Here is a 22,003-nt window from a genome sequence, read left to right on the forward strand (position 1 = left end):
AAAATCAAAGCAAATTAATATTTAAAAGCCAGGAAAACACTTGACATACAATTGAGGACGTGACTGAAAGAATAAAGGGATGGTGTAAATCAAAAGTGGGCAGATAGCATATATTGCTCCATACTCCTTCCCATTTCATACACAAGTAGATGTTTATCTACTTACAACTATCATTGGACTCACAGTTTTACTTATAGGATGTTCCTGCACATTTTAACCTTGATATAGTTTTTTTTATTATGTATACCTAAAGGTATGGAAAGGAAGCAGAATAATACAGAAATAGTAATTATTAATTGCAGTTTGTGGGAGGTGAGTCCTCTCAATCAGCTTTACCTAGGAAAATTTTCTGAGTGAGTCACAGTTGATATGAGAATCATCCATAATCAGGCAATAGGAGAAAGGAGAATTGTTGGCGGATCTACATTAAGAGATAATAGAAAAATAAAACGGGAATTTAAAAACTCTTTGGAATCTCTCATTTGTATAGAATGATTCTCCCTTTCATGTATGCTAAATAACTTTATATTTTAAAAAAACTGGACCAGCTGGGCAAAGGTGGTGCACACCTCTAATCCCAGCACGCAGGGAGGCAGAGACAGGCAAATCTCTGTGAGTTGGAGGCCAGCCTGGTTTACAGAGCTAGTTCCAGGACAGTCAGAGACACACAGAGAAACCCTGTCTTGAAAAACCAAACCAAACCAACAAGAAACAAAACTGGGCCTAGTAGGGTGGTGGTGGCACATGCCTTTAATCTTAGCACTTGGGAGGCAGAAGCAGGTGGATCTATATGAGTTGGAGGCCAGCCTGGTCTATAGAGTGAGTTCTAGGACAGCCAAGGCTACACAGAGTAAATCTTGTCTCAAAAAACCAAAGAGAAAAAAAGAAAAAAAAAGAAAAAAAAAACACAAAAAACTGGGTTCTCATATAATGTTTATTGTAAACTGTCTACTATTCTAGGATACTTCCTATATTAAACCATTTAATTCTTTCAATAATGCTGTGAGATTAGTCTCATTTCTTAGATGAAGAACTTGTTGCAGGTCATAGAAGTGGGATTTGAAGTCAGGTATCCAGACTTTAGGATCCATAGGCTTATCCAAAATGAATGAGTCTTGATTTTAGATAAAAGGGAACCACTAATTCCCTAGAGGTAGAGCTAGGAAGACAAGGAGTTCAAGGTCATCCTTGCCTATAATAGAACTTGTCCAAATAAATTTTGTAACTTCCTTAGGCTTCCTTATTCTGCAAACTTAACAAACTATGGTGGCAGTATTTGTGTCTCTGTGTGTATTTGAGATAAGGTCTGGTTAAGTAGATTTGACCTGGAACAGGCTGGCCTTGAACTCAGAGAACTCCGTCTGCCTCTGGAGTGCTGGGGTTAAAGTTGGCTATGGTGGCATTTTACTATGATGGATGAAGGCAGTAATCTCTATTTATTACCTATTGCATAATCTTTTGACTTTCTAACAACTACCATAGCCATTCTGTTACTGTGGCTGATCTCAGCTTTTTCTTTTTCCTTTCAAAAACCTAACATAACTTTGTTAGTTAAAAACACATCACACATGCACACACAAACAAAAAAAAATAAACACACTGCATAGTTTATTCATAATATTATTTGTCAGCTGCCTCAGTTACAAGTCTGTGTAGTTGGAGACTGCTCGCTTGTTTCCCCGACTGCCCAGACCCGAATAATCACACAGAAACTATATTAATTACAACACTACTTGACCTATTAGCTCAGGCTTCTTCTTAACTAACTCTTACATCTTAAATTAACTCATTTTTATTAATCTGTGTTATCATAGTCACGAGGCTATGACTTACTGGTAAGAATCTGGCATCTGTCTCCTTCAGTAGCTACATGGTGTCTCTCTGACTCTGCCTACTCTCTTCTCTCTCTCTCTCTCTCTCTCTCTCTCTCTCTCTCTCTCTCTCTCCCTCCCTCCCTCCCTCCCTTTCAGCCTGGCTTTACTTTCAGAGGATCTGATGTCTTTCTTTGCCCTCACCAGCACCAGGCCCCACAGGCAAACATACACATAACACAAAAACACATTTAAAATGAAGTTTAATTTGTGTGTGTGTGAATGTGTGGGAACACGTGTGGCATGTCACATGTGTGACGGTCACAGAACAACAAATGGGAGTTGGTTATCTCTTTCCACCAGGTAGGTCCCCAGCAGCAAACACCTTACCTTGCTGAGCCATCTACAGTGGTTTTACAGTTAAGGATGCAAGAAAAACATTAGTTTAGATAAACAAAAGTTAAGATTTCCAGTTTTAAGGAATATTGAAATTGGCCACTCCGGAGGAAACTGAGTTGGAGGCCAGCCTGGTCTACAGAGCAAGCTCCAAGAAAGCCAGGGCTACACAGAGAAACTCTGTGTCGAAACATAAAACAAAACAAACCCCCAAAATATACAAAACAAACAAACAAAAGAGAATATAGATATACCTTACAGCTATGTGCTACTTCAGTGTTCTAGACTTTACAAAAATATTCAGGCATGACTGATGCATGCTAACACATCACCATGTCAGAACAGCTGTCATAACTGGTAGTGCTATTCATTTCCTTGTACTTGACCGTATGAAAAACTGGGAGATTTATACGACTTCCAAATCACAGAGGATTGAGATACTGGAGTAGCTATTCTGCTGGCTCTAGAGTTCTTTCATGTCCATATATATTACAAGAAGAAGAAAGATATCTAATAACCCTATCACTGGCTACAGATACTCAGAGTAACACGAAAACAGGTTTGGCACTAGGCGAGGAATAGAGGGCTTGTGGGTGTGGCTCAGTGGAAGGGTGTTTGCCCAGCGGATCACATGAGTGTAATCAGTTACTATAGAGGATGAGTTTCCCGATAAGCTAAAGCGTACACACTCTAGCACACATCTGCTCCTAAAAGCCTCGTCCAGAACTGTTACCCACAGCCTTCGCGCCTTGCCTTCCCCAACAGACACTCTGTAGGGTTCCCTACTCTCCACCCTGGACATCAGTCTCTGTACCTAAAGGCGGGCTTAGAGGGAGGACAGGCATAGGGGAGGAGACAGGAAAATACAGATAGCCAATTCGTCCTGAACTCGAGCCCCTCGCGGGCCTCACCCTTGTTGGGGGCTGAGATTGGAGAGGAAGTGGGGAGGCTCCAATCAGTCCACACTCCGGCGCCCTCATGCCCCCACCCTTCTGTGCTCGGGGCTCCGGCGCGCCCGGTCCCCGCCCGTCGCCTCCAGAGGGGAGCGGCCGGCGACAGCGCGGTCGCGGGGTAAAGCGGAGATCTGCGGGCCACTCGAGCCCCCCAGACACGCCCTCCGTGCCCTCAGCGGGCAGCGAGCCGCCCAGCCCCGAGCCAGGCCCCAGGGCAACCCCGGAGACCGAGGTGGCCGGATGCGCGGGCGCGTCACTTCCGGGCGGTGCAGCGGCGGCGGCTTGGAAGATGGCTGCGCCCTGTGGCTCGGAGCTGCCCGCCAACTCGCCGCTAAAAATTCCGAAGATGGAGGTGCTCTCCCCGGCTTCTCCTGGCGACCTGAGCGATGGGAACCCATCACTGTCCGACCCTTCCACGCCGCGGGGAGCCTCTCCTCTCGGACCGGGCAGCGCGGCGGGCTCGGGGACTGCGGCGTCCGGGGGTCTCGGGCTGGGGGGCCGCAGCGCTGCCTCGTCCTCGGTTTCCTTCTCTCCCGGCGGCGGCGGCGGTGGTGGCGGAGCTGCGGCGGCCGCTGCCGCCGCCTGCCGGGGCATGTCGTGGACGCCGGCAGAGACTAATGCGCTCATCGCTGTGTGGGGCAACGAGCGGCTGGTGGAGGCGCGGTACCAGCAGCTGGAGGGAGCCGGCACGGTATTCGGCAGCAAGGCCCCCGGGCCGGCCATGTACGAGCGCGTGTCCCGGGCCCTGGCCGAGCTGGGCTACGACAGGACCCCGTCCCAGTGCCGGGAGCGCATCAAGGTAACCGGCCGCCCTGCCCGGGGCAGCGAACCAGAGGCAGAGAAGGCGGGGAAGCGGGCCTGGAGGCGGGGGCCGGGCCTAGCCCGGGGCTCCCCCCCCCCCCGGGTCCCGGGTGCCCCTTTCGTCTCCCCCGCCTCTTTCTTCTCTCGCTGGGAAGGGGCGCTTCTTTCCAGACGGCCGCCAGCCCGTAGGTTTCCTGAGTTTGAAGTTGGGCGTGTCTGCCGCCGCCCCTCTTTCTTGCCAATTGAGGATGTTCCTGCGCTCTGAAGTTGCTAGTTTCTTATTGTGCGCGGGGCCGCACTGTCGCCGGTGCTGTCGCCCTTACTGCTTTGTTCCCAGGTAGAGGGGCTCTCAGGCTGAAGCTTTCCAGTTGGGATAGGATTGAGGAAGGGGCAGCAGGGGCCTGAATGAACGCCCAGTATAAGATTTTTTTAGTAAGTGATGGAGTTTTAAGAAAGAGCCTTAGGACGGCTGCCCTTTTGTGTCAGTCGCATTGCTTGTCACTTGAGGTGATGAGGACTAGCAAGGTTTGAGATGCGTTTGGAGAGTTGGAAAGGCTTAGTGAAAAGCAGGTCGTGTATTGTTATCGAGGAGGTAGAGGACACCTTGAATATTAGCCTGGCTGAGGATTGCATTGGAATTTGGATTGGAGATCTCTTCAAAGTTAGTGTGGTTTGAGAGGATCCTACTTCTGAGGAAGCCCTTTCTTGACACCCAGTTTTTACTGCTTTCATTAAGGACCTGGATGCTGACAAGTAAAACAGTGTGCATCTGGCTATCCTTGTGCGTCTGCATGTTTAAATGCGGAGACTTAATGTGGGCTACATTTTACCATCAGCCCGCGTAGCGCTTTTTCTCATGATTTGTCTAGGTGTTCGTGTCTGTCTTTGCAGACAAGGAGTTGTGGTTTAGTTATGTTCTTTCCCTCGTTCTAGAGGCTACTAAAAGTTTCTCCCAGGTTTCTTTGAAAAGATTAGCAGTACTTAGTTATAGTATTCATTTCTGATAATGCAGGCACATTTTCTGGGGCATGAAAAACCGCCATGAACAGTCATAACTGAGAATAATCACATTAGCAAACAGCCACAGAACTCAGTAAGAACGGCTCTGAGTAAGGGTAGTCGCGATGAAACGGGGACATTGTGCAGAGTTCATGAAGTCTTGACTCTCCTGTGGTGTTCGCTTCAAGACCTTGTTACTTAGAAAACTTGCTCTAGAATCAGCTGTTTCATTATCACCAGCCCTTCAAGGAACTTGGCACTCACTGGAAAGTTAATTTAGATTATTTAGTGGTGTAATTTGAGGATTCTTATTGAATGCTGTTGTTAAACAAGAATGTAATTGAAATAATGTGTAATAGTGAAAAGCTATTATTCTTCGGATTTCATTCACGGCTTTCTATTTAGGGTCATTCTTGTTAAGTTTGGGGCAGATTCTTTGCGCTGCTGAGGATAGAATCTGTCCACAAACTTTTCTGGAGTTCAGAGAGTGTCTTGGGCATTTGTAAACTATGCCTGTTTTCTTGATTTTTATTCATAGGACTTTCAAAGTGTACTATCAAAACCTTGCTGAATATAAATCTCTCCATAAAATTGTTTCTCAAACAACCAGGGAATATCTAGTTGGAATGCTTCATTGTCCAGTTATGAGAAGGCAATCTAAAGCAAAGGAGATTGAGCCTCTGAAGAATTTAGAGGATCAGTTTACCTGTTTTCAGACAGGTAAGACCAAGTTGATCTCAAACTTCTAGTGTTCTGAGATTCTGAGTGGTTCTCTGACATACTGCAGCAATTAACAGACAAGACGGGCTGATGAATATTTTGTAAAGTGCTTTACTCTGAATGATTTGGATCAAGCAGTTCAGACTCTCTTGTTAAGGAATCTGTTTCCTGGCAGAATAAAGATTAAGGACAGGTTCTGGTCTACCTTGTCCTTTGGTACACCATCATACAGCAGGCACTGAATACTTCATTTACCAAATGAAGTTTAGAAAGAATTTTGGAAGGTTTTATTGTTTTGTTTTTTGTTGCTGTGATAGAACACTTGTCAAAACCAATGTGGGGAGGAAAGGGTTTTTTATTTGGCTTACAGGTTACAGTCCATTATTTAGGGATGCAAGGTGTCTTGGTTAACTTTTTTTAAATTGCTCTGAAGAGACACCATGATCAAAGCAATGTATTAAAGGCAACAGCTTTAGAGGGTAAGTTTAGGTGGGAAGCATGGCAGCAGATAAGCAGGTGTGGTGCCGAAACAGTAGTGAAGAACTCACCTCTGATCTTCAAGCAGGAGGAAGAGAGAAAGAAACTGGGCCTGGTTGCGCTTTCGAAACTTAAAGCCCACCCCCAGTGATACACCTTAATTCTTCCCAAAACAGTTCCACCAACCAAGGACCAAACATATAAATGTATAAGCCTGTGGGGTCATTTTCATTCAAACAAGCACAGCAGCATCAAAAACAGTTTCACCAACCAGGGACCAAACATATAAATATATGAGCCTGTGAGGTCATTTTCCTTCAAACAAGCACACCAGGACAGAAGTTCAAGGAAGGAATCTGTAGGCAGGAACTGAGGAACTGCTTACTGGATTGCTTCCACTTGGTTTGCTCAGCTAGGCTTTTTTAATAGCACAGGCACACCTTCCCAGGGATGGTACCTCCTCCTACATCAATTAGCAATTAAATGCTTTACAGCTGTGGCTACAACTAGTCTGATGGAGGCATTTCTTCAGCTGAGGTTCCTTCTTCTCAGGTATGTCTAGGTTTGTGTCAGGTTGATAAAAGCTGTGACTGAATTATAAAAGTTTATAGTGGTGTTATTGAATTTAAAAATAAAGACTTTGGAACCAAATTAAAAAAATATATATCGTATTAAAGCCAAGCGTCGAAGGCTGAGGCGTTACAGCTGTGTGGTGGAGTGCTTGCTTATTTTCTACAAGGCCTTGGAGTCAATCCCCAGCACTGTGGACAAATACAAAAACAAAACTGTTAATAATTCCCAAGCTTTGTTTCTTTAGAAAACTGTGTAAATGTGATCTTAAGCATAGAAGCAAATGTAGTCCTGAAACCATACAATTATGAGACAGCTGTCCAGGGAATGGAGATTATACTTAGGAAAAATACAACCTTAAGTTCTTAGAGTCTTTGACCTAAAAATAAACCTTTTGGTTTCATGTTTTAGAAATACCGTCTTAGAACAAGTAATTCAGAAGCCTCTTGTGACTGTTTATTGATGAGAAATGCAAAAAGAAATGCGGGGGCTGGAGATAGACTCAGCTTAAGAGTGCTTGCAGCATCGGAGTTTGTTCCTCGATACTCATGACCACTTGTAGCTCCAACTCCAGGGGGTCGAATGCCCTCTTCTGGCCTCTGTAGACAACTGCACATACATGGAATGCTGGTGTACACACACACACACACACACACACACACACACACGCACACACGCACACACGCACACACGCACACATTCATGCACATAAATAAATCTGAAAAAAAACAAAAACAAAAGAAATCCAATTAGTAATACCATTGTTTTTAGCTGTAGAAAATAAATGAAGAGAACCAGAAAGTGGTTTTTTTTGTTTGTTTATCTTTTGGGGGGATGAGGTTGAGACAGGGTTTCTCTGTGTAGCCCTGACTGTCCTGGAACTTGCTCTATAGACTAGGCTAACTTTGAAGTCAGAGATCCACTTATCTCTGCCTCCAGAGTGCTGGGATTAAAGGCGAGCACCACCACCACCCAACTATTTATTTTATCTTAAGTGAGTGTTTTGTCTGCATATGTGTGCGTATACCACCATATGTGTGTGTGTGTGTGTGTGTGTCTGGTGCCTGCAGAGTTAGATTGAGGGCATTGGATACCTGGAACTAGAGTTATGGTTGATGGTGAACTACCAAGTGGGTGGGTGCTGGGAACTGAACCCTCATTCTCAGCAAGAGCAAGTGCACATTATCACTGAGCCATTTCTTCAGCCCCAAACCAGGGAGTTCTTGTATAGAGTAATGTAGCTTTTTTAAATGTAAGCTCAGGGCTAGAGTGTTAGAACTTGTGCTTCATTTGTGGAATTGCCCTGGGTTCCATTCTCAACATTGCAGATTAAGCAAAACTCCTTACCAGAATGTAGACAATACTGTAGTTACTGCCCAATCTGTTGCGCCCCTGCAGTATTCTCAATAAACTATTCTTAGAAAAACAAGTTAACAAAAGCCTTAACAGACTTGCAGGGAGAAAGAATATCATGTGAGTCATTTATGTTTCTTTTGTAATATATTTGAAATTCCCGTAAGTTTTCCATTATGTAAAGTTAGAAAAGGGGGCGGAAAAGATGTCTCGGGTTGAGAAGATGTTTGGTTCTCAGCACCCACATGCAGGCTCACAAACATCTCACTCCAGGGGCACTAGCCACACAGTGATGCACAGACATACATGCAGACAAAATACCCATGTGGATTACATGGGGGTGGGCTATTTAGAGTTAGATATCAGTAGAATTCTTCATTTTTCTTTCTTTTTTTTTTTTTGAGACAGGGATTCATATAGTCAAGGCTGGCTTTGAACTTGATATGTAGATGAAGCTAGTTTTGAACTTCTGATCCTTTTGTTTCTACCTTGTGAGTGTTGGGATTATAGGGCTATCCCACTTTGCCCATCTCTAGTAAATTCTTCTTGATTTTGAATAATAATCAAATTTTCATTTAGATAAAATCTGTCTGTCTCTCTCTTTCTTCTGTTTTTCTAGAAAGGGTCTCACTATGTGGCCCTGGCTGTCCTGAAACTCACTCTGTAGAACTGGGTGGTCTCAAACTCACCGAGATCAACCTGCCTCTGCCTCCCAGAGTGCTGGGATTAAAGGCGTGCGTCACCACTGCCCCTCCCCATTTTTTTTTTTTTTGTAACATTTGTAACATGGAGTACCTTCCTCACAAGAAGTCTGGGAAAGCTGACTCCTCTCCTAGCCCAACTGCTTTCTTTAAGAATATTAGTTCTCTAGAGTATGTTTGTTAGTTATACGATGAAAGTGTTAAGATTATAAATATTAATAACTTTTGGATTTTGTTACTGAAATTAAACTTTTTAACATTGTTCAAGTGACTATATTTCTAAGCCTACAATATTCTAATTGAAAGTCAAATATAAACATTGTTTAGAGTTGTAGAGTTTCATTTGACGTCTGCCATGATGTTAGTATTTGTTCTGGTTTCTTTTCTTTTTTTGCATAAAATAGGCATGTTTGAAGCTGCTTTGCTACACAGATTGTTTACTCTGAAATTTTCTTGCATTTTTGTTTGCCAGAAGAAAATGTGTTTGCTAACAGTTCCAGCCCAGTTTTGGAGTCAGATAAACAAATATAGAAGGCGGGTTTTTTATTTTTCTTTTGGTGTTGTTTTGTTTAATTGCATGGTTTTTCTTTTTCTGTAAACTTTTTCTTCGTATGTTCACTCACCAAATGGACCTTGAGTGTTTGTTATGCATGGGACTGTCTGCTAGTTGTGAGAGTACAAAAAGAACTGCTAAGTACAGTTTCTGGATTGTCTGCTTGTAGTTAGAACACAAAACGCTGCTAAAGATAGTTTCTGTAATCTAAGTGCTTTTACTCCAGCTGAAGCTTGTGTACACACACCGAAGAGCTGAGAAGATGAAATACAAATGATGCTATACAGAGCGGTACTTGATTAAGTGGCAGAGGACTAAAGCAAGTTGTAAGTGTGGCGACTTCAGAAGGGAAACCATCTTCTGCATGCATCCTCAGTAGTTGAAAGATCTGTCTTGACTTAGAATTCATGAAAGCATTCACTTCTGAGCCAGATGCCACATTCACACTCCAGTCAGTTAATCTGATGCACTGCAAATCTCGTCCTCAAGTCCCATATTTTTGGATGTTCGCCAAAAGTTTGCCACTTGAGAGTTGGCTTTATGTCTCTGAACAGTTGTATATGTCTAGCTTTATGTGCAGTTGAAAGGCAAGGTGACTGTGACCTAACAAACTTGCCTTTGCTCTGTTTGTTCCATGCTGGTTAACCTTCAGAGTAGTCTTCTGTCTAGCAAACATAACAATTTTTTGGGGGGGACACTGCTTAGATTTGTACATTGAAATAAATTTTGTAATTTAGTGCCCAAATCACAGTACAGTGTATTTGGACTTTTATTTTAGCATATGCCTTCTCATTGTGAGAACCAATAGAGCTGATATAACTTGGAGCCAAAAGATGCTGCTCCTCTTGTACAGCTTTTTATTTTTCGAGACAGGGTTTTTATGTATAGCTTTGGAGCCTGTCCTGGAACTTGCTCTGTACACCAGACTGACTTTGAATTGACAGAGATCCACCTGCCTCTGCCTCCCGAGTTCTGAGACTAAAGACCTGCACTGCCACCACTGCCACCCACCGCTTGCACAAGCATTTAATGGACTAGCCATTCCTGAGGACTTTCTTTATTTTTGGCAAGTCTTTTCTTTCTCTTTGTATTGAAAGATCTCTAAGAAATGTTGTAACTTAAATGGATCCAGTTAGATCTATCTCCTTTCATTGGTTATATATACTGTTGTCCCCATCTTACTGTCACTTGAAAGCTTGTTTATCACTTTAAAGTTTACTTGTTTGGGGTTGGAAGTGTGGCTCAGTGGTAGAACATTTATTTGCCAGCATTGTAAGGCCTTGGGTTCTATCCAAAGCAGTGTATGAAATAGTAACAACTTCTTTGAGCGAAGTATGGTGGCTTCTGCCTATAATCCCAGTACTAGGGCGGTTGAGTAGAAGGTTAAGGTCACCCTGATATATAGAGAGGTCAAGGTCTTCCTGGGCTAAGTTATTAAAGCCCTGTCTGTCTCGTGAATCTTACACTAGGGCTTCCAGCTTTAAAGAGATATGACAAGCTCCTGCTAGAACTGTGAGGGAATGGGGTTCTTTCAGTTACATCCTAGAATTTTTTCTTAAAGCTTTTATCTAATGAAGAGTAGAGTTAAGTGTGAGTCTGGGTCTGGGTCTGGTGACTTACATTTGCAATTCCAGTGCTCAGGAGGCAGAGGAAGGAGGATTACAAATTCAAGGCTGGCATGAGCTATATTCAAAGTGCCAAGCTAATCTGGAATACACAGAGAGACCCTGTACTAGTTACTATTTTCCATTGCTGTCACAAAATATCTGACAAAAGCAGCTTGTGGAAGGAAGGGTTTATTTTGGTTCACAGTTGAGATGTAGTCCATTATTGCAGGGAAGTTGTAGCAGCAGGAATTTAAGGCAGCTGTGAATGTATTGTGCTCACAGTAAGGAGGCAGAGAGATGAATTCTGCTGTCTAGCTGTTTTTTATTCAGCCTGAGACCCCATCACAGGGCATGATGCCACCAGCATTCAGTTAGTTTCCTTCCTCAGACCTTTCTGGAAACACCTTCATAGATATATCCACAGCTGTGTTTCTGCAAGCGAGTCCAAATTTAGTCTTATCCATCATAAAAAAACAAACAAGAAAAGTAAAAGGGAAACATTTAAAAAGATAGATAAATATAGAAGTAACTGGGTATATAGCTATGGTAGAAACACTTGCCCTAGCATGGATAAGCCTTGCTTGGGTTCCTTCCCCAGGACAGCAAAGGGGGCATGGTGGGGCAGTAGAATCCCAGCACTTTGGGGAGTAGAGACAGGAAGACAGGACTTTAAGGTCACTCTATATGACTCTATGACTATGGCTATATAGAGAGGCTTATCTGGATTTCATGAGATCCTGTCTGAAAACCCAGAAAGGAAAATATAAACAAGCCATGTAGTATAAACACTGCCATCCAGTAAAATTTTTCTGTGATGATGGGAATGTTTGTGTCTGTTAGTTCTGCTTGATTGTTATCAGTTACATGTGACTACTGGCCCTTTGGAATGTGACTAGGGTGCCCAAGTAACTGGATTTTAAATTATATTTTGTTTCAATTAAGTTACTTAATCACCACTACCCAAGCTCTCAAGCACTCTTTAAAAAGGTTCCGTTGGCCACATACTCAGACCTCTAGGGGAAGGTCAGAATTCCTTTTACCTGTGATGCCATTCTGTTTCTCTGTAGGAGGAGCCTTGTAATGGTACAGTGTTGGAGGTGGAGATTTGAGTTGAAGAACTACAGTATTACCCTAGTTGGGACAGGTATTAAGTTCTTGGTTCTCTAGCACATGAAGTTCAGGGGGACTTTGTGTGATAATAGAAAGACTTTACACCTGCATTACCTGTTACAGCAGACATTTAATGTGGGTGCTGTTGAATAACTGAAATATTACCAGAGTGGCTACAGATGAGTTTTGAATTTAATTTCATTTAAATGTGAATAGCCACATGTCTCAGTGCTGTTATATTGGCCAGGGCAACTTTGGAATTATAGTGTGCAAGTTTTTCTGCTGTGTAGTCCCCAAAGACTTGAAGTTCATGTACCGTCTAAAACATTTTTGGGCAGATAGTAAAATTTAAATCAGGTACTGGAGAAATGGCTCAGCAATTAGGAACATTTGTTACTGTTACAAAGGACCTTGGTTTAGTTCCCAGCAACCACATAGTGGCTCACTCGTCGCTCCAGTTCCAGGGGATCTGTTACCCTTCTGACCTCCATGGGCACCGGGTAAGAATGTGGTATGCATACATACATGTGGGTAGCAATTACACACATAAGCTAGATAAAATAAATCTAAAAAACATTTTAAAATTTTATAGGAAATTACTGATACTTAAAATGCTTAATCTGGTTTCGGATAAGACAGAGATGCTGTAGAATTTATGAATAATGTGCTTTGAAGCTGAAGAATCCTTGTAATATTCTTGTTGGTAAGTGTTAGCAGATTTATGGAGTAGGAAATATTCTAGTTTACATTTGAAAGAGGCAGTGTCTTAAACCCATTGTTTTTTGTTTTTGTTTTTTTGGTCATTTTAAATTCAGAAGCCAAACTTTATTCCTAAAAATAAACAGTGGGTTTGTACTAATCTTCAAGTTTTTTAGGTCCCTGATCAATCAGCAGAGGAAAGCCCTGGGTAGATTTTGGATATCTTTCTTGCCTGATCACAGTGGGACTCAATCCTTGAGATCCGGTGTTTCTTTAAGTAGTAAGGTCTGAAATAAAGACCTTAACTTTTCATTATTTACAATAAGTGTTTGAGAAGTACAGTGGTTCCTTTACCTTAAGGAGTTATACACTGAAAAACCAGTTACTGGCTAGTGACATTTGTGTGCGAAGTTGGCATTGATATGAAGCTCATGGACATTACGGTTGTGACACTTCAAGAGCACATGGCATCTAGGCTCTCGGGCTTCGCCTGAAGGTGTAGTGCTGCTAAGTTGGGCAGAGGTGGTAGAGGAGTGGCTGTGTGGTGTTCAGGAGCAACGTAACTTGGAGCCTTCTAAGTAGTGAAATTGTTCCAATTTTGTTTTGTTTTGTTTTTTCAAGATAGGGTTTCTCTGTAGTCTTGGCTGTTTTGGAACTTGATTTATAAACCAGGCTGGCCTCGAACTCAGAGATGCATCTCCCTCTGCCGCCTCCTAAGTACCGGGAGTAAAGGCATGTGCCAGCCTTTAATCTGGCTCTGTTTGAAAATTCTTAAGGATTATTTATTTATTTTTAAAAAAGTATTTATTTATTATGTATACAATACTCTGTGTATATTCCTGCAGTCCAGAAGAGGGCACCAGACCCCATTACAGATGGTTGTGAGCCACCATGTGGTTGCTGGGAATTGAACTCAGGACCTTTGGAATAGTAGGCAGTGCTCTTAACCGCTGAGCCATCACTCCAGCCCTTAAGGATTATTTAAAAAGCAGAACAATGCCGTGTAGTACATGGCCTGTGGTGAAGGTGTGATTTAGGATCTGTGAATGATTGCTTTATAGTGTCATGAAGAACCATCTGAAAGAGTAAACTGGTAATTTCAGGGTGGCATGTGAGCAAATGCACCAATTCTAGGTAGTTTTTTGATGATTAGAACATTTTTTGTAGTATTGAACTATAGTTGTCTAAATATCTTTCATTGCATTCCTTAAAATTGATTTTAAGAAAAGCCAGAGTTGTACATCTTTGTTTGACTACAACCCACAAGAAGAATATATTTTACTCAGGGACTAATACTCACATTAATATAATGTGTACATATAATAGAATAAGGTTCACAAAATATTAGTAATGATGACAATGATAGCTTATAGTGCTGCAATAAATGTAGCATGTACCACAATTGTTTTAAGTGCTTTACAACCATTAACTTGCTGACAGCATGAGTACTTTATTCCAGTAGGTCCTGTCCTACTTGAACATAGGCAGACTAGCTTCAGAGTCTTCTTTAGTAGATATGGAAACACCTAACGGGCACCTGCCCCTGCTATGCCCTCTTTGTTGACCCCTGGCACTACATTGCTTTTCATTCTCTCCAGTCTTTCCAAGTGATGCTTCCCCTGGTAACCCTACCTGAGGGGCTGCTCGTCCATCCTATCCATAGCACAGTGTAGTGGTCTCCAAACATTTGCAACTAATACTGGTATGAGAAAAATGAGAGGAAGATATTGGTAGCTCAGAGTCACATTGTCCCCACATGATTTAAACTCTGGAGACAGCAGAATAGAAGAGCTAGACAGAGGGGAAAGAGGAGACAGCTTAGATTTCATCAAAAGGATTCACAGAGCCCCTTTCTCCATGTTCCCTACCCCAAGCTTTACATTTGGGAGAGAAGCCTGCCTGACTTCCTGTCTATGGGAATGCTTCTCATGAACCAGCATGTTACATTAGCGATTCTGTGGGTGTGGTTCTTTGCTCTCTTGCGCATTGGTAGAACAGTGATCAGTGTCAGCCTTTGCCTCGAAGACTCTGCAGCAGTAGGGACCTATTCGCAGGGTCATGGAGTAGCCCAGAGATATTTGAGGCTCCCTCGATAATGTTTACTATAAGGTGACACTGTAGAGACCAGGACACCTCCTGTTACTCTGTGTCCACAGGCTCAGCCCACCCCTTCTCCCCAGACTGGCTTTCTTCATATGTCCTTTGCTTACATCCATCCTTTTGACTTGCGTCAGCCCCTGTTCAACCATCTTACTAGCTACCCTCTTGCAGCACCAGGATTCACTTCCCCACCCCTCATCTATTCCTTGTTTTGTCTCTCAGGCAGGGAGGCAAGATTTTACTTTGTAGCTCAGACTGTCCTAGAACTCACTGTGTAACTCAGTTTATTATTGAACTCATGATCTTCCTGCTTCAGCTTCCTATAATGCAGGAACTATGGCCTGGTACCAGTGACATCTTACTAGAACGGCTGTTTCCAGTATGCATTGTCTCTTTAGCATTTATGTGGGCTATTGTCACAAGGCCCCCAAATTGACTTCTCAAGCCATCCTACAGTTTGATACAAGAGGACTGAGCTGAGCTATCATCAGCACTTGGGAGTAGAGTTGGGAAGATCACCCTGAGCTTTGTGACATGAGACCCTGCCTCAACACCTCTCTAGCCCCCACTTCCCTAAAAAAAGACCTGGAAGATACAGAGATGAGACCAACATTTTTCATTCTGCTCTTTTTAAAAATTTATTACATTTACTTAGTATGTAAGTGCTCTTGAGTGTTCACGTGCTGTGACACATCTTTTGAGAGTTGTTTCTCTCCTTATACCAGTGTGGAACCCAGAGATTGAACTCGGGTCACTCAGGCTTGGTAGCAAGCACCTTTACACCATGAGCCATTTGTCAGCCTTGTACTCTTGCTAAAATTTATTGTTTTATATTTAAATTTGGTTATTTTATATGTTTGGGCATTTTACCTGCATGTATGTCTGTGCATCACATGTATGCCTGGTGCTTACAGAGGCCAGATGAAAATGTGTTTCAGGGATCAAACTTTTACCTGCCTACTGATCCATCGCTTGCCCACACTGCTTTTCTAGAGTTGTTACAACATGACACGAAGGCCCAGATTCTGCAGTGGAATGCTTGGTTGAATGAAAGAAGGGTCAAAGGAAGCAGTAGTGAGAAGAAAGGAGACTGGAGACAAACTGGAGGTCAGCTGATGTCCCAGGGAAGTGGGGCTTTCTCCATCTAACAAAGCCTTTTAATCCACCTGCTGATTTTATAGCAGTCGCCGGCAGTGATGTGGACAGAGAGGGTCATAGTGGAGGCGTGGAGTCCCTTCTGAAGTCACCCTTGCAGTGAGTTAGGCAGACGCCGAGAGCAGCGGCAGTGAGGCTTGGAAGAAGAGAGCACATTCATTCCTGGCACAGCTGTCGAGGGAGTTGTTGGATCTTAACTTGTCCTAGAACTGCCTGTCTACTTCTGCCAGATGACCTTCATGAAACTTTATGGCTAAGTTTTAGGCTTCATTACTCACAACCCAGTGAGACAGAAATAGAATACCATGTTAGGGCAGCCCTGCCCTGTGCCTGGAAGATACATTCTTTTAGCCTCCAGTCTGTCTGGTTTGGACAGATGTGGGCAGAAGGTAGATTGTCCCACCCTTTTTTATTTTTTAAAATATTGCCAGAGATTAAGATTTCAGTTTAAAAAATTTAAATTATTAGCTCGCGCTAGTGGCGCACACCTTTAATCCCAGCACTTGGGAGGCAGAGGCAGGCAGATCTCTGAGTTCGAGGCCATCCTGGTCTACAAGAGCTAGTTCCAGGTCAGGCTCCAAAGCTACAGAGAAACCCTGTCGTGAATATTTTGAGACAAGATAGACCTGGCAGGCCTAGGACTCACTAGGTGAACTAGGTTAGTCTCAAAGTTGCAACAATCTTCCTGTCACCTCCTCTGGAATGCTCATAAGAGTATACCACCAGATTGGGCCAGCTTTCATAAGTTAATTGTCATACAAGTATTGTTTTATTACTAGGCTAAGATACATTAGCACAGCAATTCTCAGCCTGTGGGTCTCGATCCCCTTAGGTCAAATGACCCTTTTACAAAAGTCTCATATCAGATATCCTGCATATCAGGATAATTACATTATGACTCATAACACTAATAAAATTATACTTATGAAGTAACAATGAAAATAATTTTATGGTTGGGATCACCACAACATGATAAACTGTATGTATTAAAGGATCACAGCATTAGGAAGGTTGAGAATTACCTCACTAGCTGTATTTTACCATTGTGGGAAAAGCATACACCCGTTACCCCATCCCTGCTGCCATGGAAAGTCATGTTTAGAAAGTGAAATAAAATGGGAAAGAGCTAAGTTTCAAAAACAACTAACAAGTACTATTTAGTGCTTTGGATATTTATTTATTTGTGATTTTTGAGGCAGGATTTCCCTATGTAGCTCTGACTGTCTTTGAACTCACTTCATAGACCAGGCTGGCCTCACACTCAGAGATTCACCTGGTTCTGCCTCCTGAGTGCTGGGATTAAAGACATGCACCACCAAGCCTAGCAGTGCCTTATATTTTAAATAATTTTTAGGATTATAGGAATAAGGATATACTCCTTAGTTTTATCACTGTGGGGAGGGGACTTATGCATCATACTGTATTCTGAGTACTTTTGCCTTTGCAGAAATTTCCATATGTATTTAAAATGGATGTTTAATGAACCAGTGCCTCTTATGCATATGCCACAATTATCCAGTTTGTAATCTGTATTGGGCCTTTCCACTGTTCTGAATACTAGGTGAAAGATGTCTGCACTTGGAAAAAGACATGTGTTTAAATCTTTGTAATTATCACCTATTTGTAGTTTAGCATCCTTGAGAACCTGTGGAAATACTGTGTTTTTCTTGGCACTAACTGTTACCTTTTTACTTCAGCTGTGCTATTTAAGTCTTAGTGAAATAATAAATCTGTATCTTTTCTCAGGTATTCTAGGAATAACAGTCATCATTTCAGTTTTCTGTGTGTGTTCTCAGCTCTGTTAATTAATAACATTTTGAGCTATCTGATATTGATTCGGTATAATTGATAGAGTAGACAGGAAGTTGTTTACTTCTGTGTTTTCTAGTTGCATTTCTTTAGTCTGTGAGACTCTTATTGTAATAGTTTAAACTTCTAAAATTTACAGTAAAGTACTTTTTATCTTAGATTACTTCATTTATTCAAATAAGCCAATTATGTGTGTAAGTGATGTTAATAAAACCAAAATAAAAGTTCATATCAACCAAAACTGCTTTTTATTATTTATTTAATTTATAAGTATTTTTCTCTCCATGGAAAGATTGGGTTGTAATTATAAAGAAGACTAGGAAAGCAGCAGGTCAACCTTGTATGTGGTATCCGAACTGCATTACACACAGTCTTAAAGAATTTGTATGTATTTTCCATCAAAGATTTATGGAGCCATTTTTATATGCCATGTATTGAACACACCACAAGTATATCAATGAAAAGAATCACTTTTTTTTTTTTTTTTTTTAAAAAAAAAATAAAGAAAGACAGTAGCTCTAGCTCTGGCTGTCTTCACTGTGTAACTGATGGCTGTGAACTTCTGGTTGCCTCACCTTTGTCTCTCAAATTCTGGGATTACAGGTCTGTTACCACACTGGTTACAAAGCTGATTTTAAAAAACCACAGATCCTATATTCTAATAGAAAATGATGGCATTTATGTTCTTGCTGTGATGGGAATTGAGCCTAAAGCCTTGCATATGCTAGGTAGGCACTCTTTCATGATCCCACATACTCCAGTCTTAAGAGAATAGGCATATTTAAAATAGTTAATTCAAACCAAGTGGTTTACTCCTGTGATTCTAGCACCTGTAAGAGGCAGAAGAGTTTGAGCCCAGCTTGGTTTGGTTACATATTGGAATCTTGTTTCAAAAATAAAAAAAATAAATAAATAAGAACAATTAGCACAGGACAAAAGCACCCCAGACATATTTCTGTTAGTGTGTTATTGGCTTGGCCTCAGTATGAACACCATACTTTGTGCTTTTGCATAAGGAATGGGTCGCTTTTGTTTTGTTGAGAGGGTTTTCATGCTATTTGATTTTTTTTTTATTTTTTATTTTATTTTTTTTATTTTTTGGTTTTTCGAGATAGGGTTTCTCTATGTATCAGCCCTGGCTGTCTTGAACAAGTTCTGTAGACCAGGCTGGCCTCAAACTCACAGAGATCTGCCCTACCTCTGCCTCCCAAGTGCTGGGTGGGATTAAAGGCCTGCACTGCCGCTGCCACCACTACTACCACCACCACTGACTCGTTATTTAATTTTTTTTTGCATTGTATGCATCCAGGTGATGCTGAGATTTGCATCACCGAGCAGCAGAGTGCTGTGTTACTGTTCTGTCAGTGTCTAGCTAGCTCAGAGCTCCTATAGCCTCTTGATGCAGGTGCTGTGTAGTGTCCAGTCTTGAGCCAAACCAGGTAATTTCCTTCTCTTCCTCAAACTAGGAGACAATAGTTGGCGTTGAGAGGTCAAGGCTGCGCCATTTTAAAATGAAGTAATGTATCCATACTACTAAACTAAAAAAACATGGAAGAAGTTGTAATTTCTTGACTATAGCATAGCCACACATTTTTCAACAAAATTGGGAAACCTACTCTTAATTTTAGTATATTTTCATGTGTCTAAAACAAGAATTCCGGGTCGGAGAGATGGCTCAGTGGTTAAGAGCACGGGGGGCGGGGGGTTCTTCCAGAGGTTCAGGGTTCAATTCCCAGTGCCCATATGACAGTTCACAGCTGTCTTCCAGTTACAGGGGATTAGACACCATCACACGGGCATACATGAGAGGCAAAACACCAGTGCACACAAAATGAAAATAAATCATTAAAAATTAAAAAAAAATCAAAAACTGCCTGGTGGTGGTGGCACACACCTTTATTCCCAGCACTCAGGAGGCAGAAGCAGGTGGTTCTCTGTGAGTTCGAGGCCAGCCTGGTCTACAAGAGCTAGTTCCAGGACAGGCTCCAAAGCTACAGAGAGACCTTTTCAAGACAAGCTTTTTCTGTGTAGCTTTGGCTGTCCTGAAACTTACTCTGTAATCCCTCCTGAGTGCTGGGATTTCTTTTCTTTCTTTTTTTTTTTTTTTTGTTTTTATGGTTTTTCGAGACAGGGTTTCTCTGTGGCTTTGGAGCCTGTCCTGGAACTAGCTCTGTAGATCAGGCTGGTCTCGAACTCACAGAGATCCGCCTGCCTCTGCCTCCCGAGTGCTGGGATTAAAGGCGTGCGCCACCATCGCCCGGCTCTGAGTGCTGGGATTAAAGTGTGCACTTCCACCTCCTGGCTCATCCATGTCTCTCGTTTCATTATTTGTGGTGGGTTTTCCTTTGTGCTTGCTTCTTGTGGCTTCATTCACTGGATAGGGAGTTATTAGAGTTCTTTTCCCTTTTTGGTCATATGTCAGTGTGTTAATTATGTTTTAGTTATAGTCATGCTTAGCCTAAAAGTTGTTGAAATTGATTAGCTAACAAAGCTAAATGTTTCTAAATGATTCTATGTATTTACATAGCAGGGCCACAAACCCTCACTTAGTATGAAGTCCTTTTGTGTGTTGAACTTATGTTAGCAAATGAAAAATGATTTTAAAAAGGTCTTTTCACTTCTAAAGTGGGTGAAAATCAAGTTAGCATTCCTGTAACATACTGGTGTGACTTGGTTGAAGCTCCTGATTTGTCCCCCTGCCCTGTCCCTCCTGCATGACTCTGGTTTTGTTTTTGGTTTTTCAACACATTGTTTCTCTGTGTGGCTCTGGCTGTCCTGGAACTCGCCCTGTAGCACAGACTGGCCTCAGACTCACATAGATCGAGCTACTTCTGCCACCCCAGCACTGGGATTAAAGGCCTCCACTGCCTGGCAGTAATAAGGTTCTTTTTGTGGAGATGAAGGGGTGTTGAAATAGTCTTTTTATGTAGTCCCGATTGGCTTTGAACTTGGGATCATTCTCCACATGCTGGGATCACTCCTGGCGTGTGGTTCATTTGAAGTGTCATTCACACTTTATTTATTGATTGATTGAATGATTGATTGATTTAGCTTCTTCCAGACAGGGTTTCTCTGTGTCATCCTGGCTGTCCTGGAACTCGCTCTGTAGACCAGGCTGGCCTCGAACTCGCTGAGATCCGCCTGTCTCTGCCTCCCGAGAGCTGGAATTAAAGGTGTGCACCACCATCGCTTGGCCACACTTTATTCTTCCTGTGTGCCTTTAATTTCCTGCTTTGCTTTACTTGAGTTTACCTTTGTTCACAAAATCCTCCATATACACACATTGCGGCTGTATCATTTTGTAACAGTTATAGTAGCTAACATTTGTTGAATGAAAGCAATTAGCTACATTGCTTTAAGTTCTCTACTTCTCATTTAATGCTTATAACAACCTGTGATGAAGTTCTGTCTTCAACTCCGCTTTACAGATGGAGAAATTAAGGCACAGAGATTAATTCGGCTAATGTCACAAAGCTAGCAGGTGGTTACAATAGAATACGCATTCTCACTCCAGACCCTGTGTTTATAACAATTTGGTTTATTTCCTCCTACAAATCATCAGCCCACTTTCTTTAAATTTTGACAACTGCAATAATGTTTTTGGAGCATAAAGCATAAATGTAATACCCAAACCATATAGTAACATTCAGAAGGACACACTACTATGCTTACATATTTTTTTCTTTTCTCATTTGTTGTCCACCCCCACCCCCGACAAAGGGAGGGGCTCATTATCCCAGGCTGGCCTCATACTCAGTACGTGGCTGAGAATGACGTTGAACTGCTGATTTTCCTGTCTCTGGTCTTAGGATCATAGGTATTTGCCCACCATGCCTCATTTGGAGAGATGGCTCGGCGGTTAAGAGCACTACCTGCTCTTTCAAAGGTCCTGAGTTCAATTCCCAGCAACCACATGGTGGCTCACAACCATCTGTAATGAAATCTGGTGCCCTCTTGAGGAAGAGACCTGGTCAGTCGTCCTCATCAACTTAAATCATGAAACTCAATATGGACAAGTTCAACAGAATCACCATATACAGGCGACCCATGCATGCTTCAGCATTGCCAGTGCATAAATTTCATTTCATTCAGGGATCAAACCCAGGACTACATGCATGCTAGGTAAGCATTCTACTAACTGAGCAACTGAGCTACAACTTCAGCCTTCTTTTTTTTTTTTTTTTTTTTT

General features: G+C 42.2%; 1 protein-coding gene across 7 annotated transcripts in view; it reads left to right on the forward strand.

Moving 5' to 3' along the window:
- Positions 1 to 2,524: 2,524 nt before the first annotated feature.
- The window catches only part of Msantd2 (Myb/SANT DNA binding domain containing 2), a 36,696-nt gene continuing 17,217 nt past the window's right edge, over positions 2,525 to 22,003 (forward strand). The window contains exons 1-2 of one of the 7 annotated variants that reach the window (XM_026779183.1): positions 2,525 to 3,959; positions 15,844 to 16,215. In XM_026779183.1, coding sequence (XP_026634984.1) covers positions 3,186 to 3,959; positions 15,844 to 15,897 — 828 coding nt within the window. In that variant the 5' untranslated portion in view covers positions 2,525 to 3,185 and the 3' untranslated portion in view covers positions 15,898 to 16,215. Of the gene's footprint in view, positions 3,960 to 5,498; positions 5,681 to 15,843; positions 16,216 to 21,918; positions 21,937 to 22,003 lie in introns of those variants that run through there. The other 6 variants (XM_026779184.1, XR_003376940.1, XM_026779182.1 and 3 more) reach the window with 6 other exon arrangements.

The sequence above is a fragment of the Microtus ochrogaster genome, chromosome 5 (assembly GCF_000317375.1).
Source record: "Microtus ochrogaster isolate Prairie Vole_2 chromosome 5, MicOch1.0, whole genome shotgun sequence".
Classification (NCBI taxonomy): domain Eukaryota; kingdom Metazoa; phylum Chordata; class Mammalia; order Rodentia; family Cricetidae; genus Microtus; species Microtus ochrogaster.